The sequence below is a fragment of the Coturnix japonica genome, chromosome 15 (assembly GCF_054131305.1).
Source record: "Coturnix japonica strain WE chromosome 15, WE-NBRP24, whole genome shotgun sequence".
Classification (NCBI taxonomy): domain Eukaryota; kingdom Metazoa; phylum Chordata; class Aves; order Galliformes; family Phasianidae; genus Coturnix; species Coturnix japonica.
In genome coordinates, this window is record NC_140677.1 from 17,431,268 (window position 1) to 17,437,299 (window position 6,032).

A 6,032-nucleotide genomic window follows, 5' to 3' on the forward strand; every position below is an offset into this window, starting at 1 on the left:
ACCGTGGCTCCGGCCGCCGCTGCCGGGTGCTCAGCGGGTTCGGCCAAATTCCGGCTCGCAGCCTGATTTCTTCAGCCGACAATGGCTTTTATTTGCGGAGTTGAAGCCCAGAGCTGCCCCCATCCGTGCGGCTGTGCTGCCAGCAGCACCGAGTCCACCAGAGGGAGCGCTGCACCCCCGGGAGCGCTGCCCGCCCGCGCCGCTCCGGTGTTGGTGCATCTCCCTGCCCCGAACAGCCGCTTGTCGCTGGGGTCGAAGCGCCGCCGGCTCCGATCGTGGGCTGCTCCATCCGCGCGGGGCCGGGCCGCAACCCGCCGCTTCCAGGAGGACGGGAATTGAGCCCAGCGAGCAGCGCCTGCCAGCGCCCCGGGGCCGTTCGCAGCCCCGGCCGGACCCTCAATGCTCGGGGGATGCTCCCGGTTGGATGCTCCCGGTTTGACCCTCAACGCTCGGGGGATGCTCCCGCTTTGCCCCTGCCCGGTGCCGCGCGTTTCCCCCGGCTCCTCCACATTCGTGGTCCCCGACCCCCGGGGCAGCGGTCGGGCTCCGTCTGACCTGCGTTATTCAGCGCGGCCAAGCGGCCCGTGGCGATGCGGCACGGTGCCACGCAGCCCGGGCACGCGGCGAGGCGCTGTGCGGGGCCGGGCCGCGGTGGGCTGGCGCATCCCGTCACCGGCCGCTGCCCCCTATATCAGCGGGGCCGGCGGGGCGGCGGCGGCACAGCGTGTCAGTGACGCCCCCCGGCCCTTCGCTCTCCCTGCCCAGACATGGATGACATCTATAAGGCGGCGGTGAGTGCCCGCCCGGGGCCGGGATGCTGGGGAGGAAGGGGACGAGGAGATGCCGGCACCGGGGCCGGGTTACGGGACGCCGGCGGGCGGCTCGGCTGGAGTCGAGTCCCCTCGTCTGCGTGAACGTCCCGGCGCTGCCGTGTCCGAACCCGGCGGGGTGGAAGCGGCGGCTGCCGGCTGCGGGCACATCCCGGCACGGCAGCGCGTCCCACGGAGCGAACGTGATTCGCGTGGGTTGCAAAATGATTGATTTGCACGGCTGAAAGGGGATTAGCGAGAGTTCAACCTCACCCTGTCGCTACTGGAGCTTTAAAATCATAAGCGCCGTTGCTTAAATCCCCCCTTCCTCAGCTGAGTGTTTTTCGGTGAGACTTTTCAACTCTCTGCTTTGTCCCGTGTTTCTGCCTGGTCCCTCCGCTGCCCGCAGGAATCCGGGCTGGGACTCGGGCTCTCTGGGAATGCGGAGCATCCGGCAGCTGCGCGCAGCGCTGCCCCGCGCACCCGGAACGCTCCGGTCCATAATAAGCTCAGCGCATCATTCTGTAATTTAGACAGAGCGATATGCGGGTGTGATGGGGATGGAAATAGATTCTGTGTGAATCGCTGCTGTGTGCCCGGAGTTAAAATACACCGTAAGAACTAAAGGGTGACTCTTTTTAGTTGTTTTTAACATAGAGTTGACCGGGTTGAAAAATACGTCCTGCAATGACAACTCCAAGAGGTTCAGAGGGAATAAAGGACTTTGCTTAGTTAAACAAAATGGAGGGAAACGAGATGTTGGCAGCTCTCCCTGTTCCCTGGTCAGCCCTTATAGCTGTGACCCCTCCCGGGATCCGGACGACATGTGAGGGATGGGCTGGGAAGCGCATGACGACGTGCAGAGTGCCCCGAGGAGCATGAGGAAGGAACAAGAGTGTGCCCTGTAAGATCAGTGGAAATCCAGCCCGTATAATGAAGCTTTTTAGCTAGTTATGTTCCCACATGGAGCAGGTCCTTGCTGTACTGTTTAGGGACTTCATGCATTAATTATGAAGAAAGCCTGGGGTGCCTTTCCACCCCAAAGTGGGCAAAAATCCACAGTGAAGGTCATCTCTAGCTGAAGCCTGTAGGTTTCAACCCGAGCCTCCTCCATCTGATAGCCCAAGCAGTGTCCTTGACCTGAGAAATAAGTTGGTGGGCTCTGACAGGGAGCTGCCAGCGCAAAAGCAAAAGGAGAAGAGGCAGAACATGGCTGTAATTGATAGCTGCTTCATGAGTCTGTTCCCGAGATTTTAACTGTAGGAAAATATCTGGCAAAATAAATAAATAAGATCTGAAACTTTTCGTGCCTGACTTCAAATGGAAATATGGGATGGAGAAAAGAGCAGGAAAAGCGAAATCCTGTGTGCTGGGTGTCTGCGTTCCCAGAGCGCAGCAGGACAAACCATTCCCAGGCTGGAGGCAGAGGAGGAAAAGGGAGAAAGCTGTGAACTGTGTCTGTGACCAGGGGCACAATAAACAGCTTGGGAAAAGCCGTGTAGTAAAAGCATCGCTGTGTGGTTCGGTTCCATCCAGCACAGCTCCACATCCATAGTGCTGTACAAAGCCAACATGCAGTAGTCAGAAAAGCCTTGGAAGTAAGGATTTGTTATTTGCTGCGTATATTGATGGCAGCAAACCTACAGGGGTATATACCAACATTGTATCCATGTCGAATTCCCTCGGTGCAGCCGCAGAACCCAGTGGGCCTTTGTCTCACCCACTCATGTCTAGATAAGGGTGTGCAGGCACAAAGCTATTTCAGGAGCATTTTTCAGCTCTGTTGAGCGGTGCAGAGTGTTGCCAGGGACAAGTGTCAGGATAACAGGCTGCGGGGCCGCATACCAAAGGCCTGGGAACAATCACAGGGCTCATCTTTATCTCCGGCACCTCCCTCATCAGGGCTTATTAATAGCGAACGCTGCCAGGGGGTCAGGTTACCCAATGGACTGTGGCCATCAGCTGAGCTGCCCGAATGATGCCTGCTCAGGGCTTGGGGTTCTTCCTGCTGCTTTTGCTTTTCACCCCACAAAGGCTCCACAGGGAGCTCAGTGCTGCTCCCTTCCCAATTCCTGCTAAGATAAAGCACTTTCCCTGCCTCCTGCTGCAAGCAGGAAGGGTTTCCAAGTTGTTGTTTGCCAAATCACTGCTTTTTGGGTGGAAAACCATCGGCCTCGCCTCAAGACAGAGTACTGCTGGGCTGAGGGGTTCTGCTCCAACCCAAACACGGTGGGAGTGGGTGTGGGGGTGTTGGAGTGTCAGAGGCAGCGTGGGAGGAGCATGTAATTGTAAGGGATGTTACTGAAGGGACAGGTGGATGCAGCGCTGGGGCACTGACAAAGCCCATGGCATGGCACTGTGCTCCAAGGGGATCTGAAAGAAATTCACTCCAGGAGGTTCTGGTGGATTCCTCTTTGCTCTCCTCATCAATTGTCATTAATTGCTGCTAACTGATAAGCTCCCGCTGGTGGATGGCAGGGGTAGGAGTGGGTAGATGAGCTGGGTAGCACTTGGGAGCAGTCTGCCAGCTCAACTCATCCAGCTCTGGGCGGCTGCAGGGACCATTTCTTCCAGCTGCTCCCATCTGCCTCAGTTTGCTTCCAATTCCAGTGCCCAGGTTCAGGGAATGACGGTGACTGCAGCCTGCTGCTCCTCGTGCACCATAACCTGCCTGTGTCATGTCCCCATTGCACTGAGGTGATACACTGACCAAAGAATTTACATGAATATTCAGGGTGAAGGAAAACAGGATGAGGGGAATAGAGGCAGAACCTTATAAGAGCAAATTCTGATTTTGGTAGCCAAGACCTTGATGCTTATGATTGTTTATTGAATCTGGGGCTGAAAACAACTGGGGATGGTCTTGGCCGTGGGACAAAGATGTCCCTCCTCTGACCAGGTCCCAGCCTGTGAGAGAGCAGCTCTTGGAGGGTTAGCAATGAGTGGCGATGAGGAATTAAAATGGATTGCTCTCTGTTTTTCACTTACAGGTTGAGCAGCTGACAGAAGAACAAAAAAATGGTAGGTGCATCTTTAACCTGATATGGCAGCCTGAGGAGGAGCTCCCAGGGCTCTTGATCCACTAGGATCACATCACAGGCAGCTTCTGTGTCCCCCGGGTGTTCCCACTGGGCAAACCCCCAGCCTGGGGGACAGAACCCACACATCTCTCCATTCTCTTCTCAGAGTTTAAGGCTGCCTTCGACATCTTCGTGCTGGGGGCAGAGGATGGCTGCATCAGCACCAAGGAGCTGGGGAAGGTGATGAGGATGCTGGGGCAGAACCCCACCCCCGAGGAGCTGCAGGAGATGATCGATGAGGTGGATGAGGATGGTGAGAGGTTCTGGTTTCCTCATTTGAAGTCCTGTCCTGTTGCTCAGTGCTCCCTGCTGCCTGTGGGCCTCGGGCAGGATCCACGCGGGACACAGCGCCTGCTGAGAGCCAGGAGCTGGGGTTATGATGGACCCTGAGTTCACCCCACGCTTCTGTGTGGTTCCTACAGGGAATTTCCAGGCTAATAAACACTATAAAAATGATTCTGCCTGTCGTGGCCAGACTACTCGAACCAATTTGGTAGTAACTGGTATTGCATAAATGTCACAATTTGTCAACATTTATCAGCAGGAAAGTCTTTCACCGCTCTAACATATATGGACATAAACACGTATACTGATCAAATCAGTGTGTGCACACAAAACCAGTGTGCAGGCTGGAGGGAAAGACTGTGACAAGAAACTGGAAAACAGAAAAGTGGCCCCAAATCATGCAAAGCCTTAGTGCCATTGAAAACAACAGTGCTACACTGCTGGTGCAAAAATAGTGCATGAATACCTGCCTGCTGGAGTTTTCATTATTAATGAGATGGACAGGTGCCTCCAGGGTAGGAATTCACATTCATCAAAGCTTCCAGTCCTGTTTTGCAGTATATTTGGTTTGCTGGGGCAAAATGGCTGCAAAAGGTAAAAAAACCAAGAGCAATGAATTCAATCCATGGTTTCAGTTGCTCACTCCAGCCTGCAGGCTGCCTCCTGCCACAGAGCTGCTCTGAGTTCGGTCCCACAGTTCCTAGCAGGAACTTTGTCCTCTCACTTGGCTTTACCTGTGCACCCACTGCCTGATGGTGTTCATTCTGCACACAGGCAGCGGCACCGTGGACTTCGATGAGTTCCTTGTTATGATGGTCCGGTGTATGAAAGATGACAGCAAAGGAAAAACTGAAGAGGAACTCTCAGATCTCTTCAGGATGTTTGATAAGTAAGAACCACGGGCACAGTGTGGGTGATGGGAGAGGTGAGATGGCCCCAGCTCACCTCCCCAGTGTGCGGGTCCCTTCCTAAGCTCCTCTGTGCTCACACAGGAATGCTGATGGCTACATCGATCTTGAAGAACTGAAGATCATGCTGCAGGCAACTGGAGAGACGATCACTGAGGATGACATAGAAGAACTGATGAAAGATGGGGACAAAAACAATGATGGCAGGATTGACTATGACGGTAGGAGTCTTTCTTGCCTGAAGTTTGGTTGTGAGTCGTTGAGCAGCTCCCATGGTCTCAGTTGTCTTTGGGGGCAGGTGTGAGCTTGTGCAGAGCTGGGCAATGCTCCTGATCCCATCCTGGCTTTGTATGGAGCTGGGGAGGTTGTAAAATGTTTGTAAGGACCTGGGCGTCCCTTAACTTCCTACTGATGCTGTACAGCAAGGTTTGCTTTCACTGAGACCTGCCCGTCTGCTTTTGCCACCTAAACACCAGCATCAGCACTGAGGGGCTGTTATTTTGGACACGGCGCTGTCAAAAGGATCTGCAGGCTGTTTTTGAGTGGAGTCTGTGGCCGGGGGTGACACTGGGCACTGGTGACATTTCCACTGCAGGCATGAGGAGCTCTGGCCATGGCCAGAGGAGCAGTAGCCATCTGCCTGGCTTCTTGTGCTTCAGTTAGATGGAAATAGAGAAAGGGCCGTGGAGAGCTGCCAAGCGCGTACTATGGCAGCTGTGAAAGCACTTCAGTGCCACCTAATAGCCCTCATCTCTGATGTCTCCCCCTTGGCAGAGTTCCTGGAGTTCATGAAGGGAGTTGAATAAATCTGAGGCCAGATGGACAGCCCGAATCTCTGAAACCCCTTCTGCTCTATGACTCAGCTTCTCGGTTCTGTCCCCTGGCTGCCGGCATGAAGACTGAGCACTGAGAAGGGTGGCCATAGGGAAAATAAAGAGTGTTGCTATCAA

At 54.7% G+C, this 6,032-nt stretch overlaps 1 protein-coding gene across 1 annotated transcript; it reads left to right on the top strand.

Moving 5' to 3' along the window:
* Positions 1-719: 719 nt before the first annotated feature.
* Positions 720-6,032, top strand: TNNC1 (troponin C1, slow skeletal and cardiac type). The gene is made up of 6 exons (XM_015874475.2): positions 720-791; positions 3,800-3,830; positions 3,996-4,142; positions 4,949-5,063; positions 5,167-5,303; positions 5,857-6,032. The coding sequence occupies exons 1-6, from the start codon at positions 768-770 to the stop codon at positions 5,886-5,888; spliced, it is 486 nt and encodes a 161-aa protein (XP_015729961.1). The 5' UTR covers positions 720-767; the 3' UTR covers positions 5,889-6,032.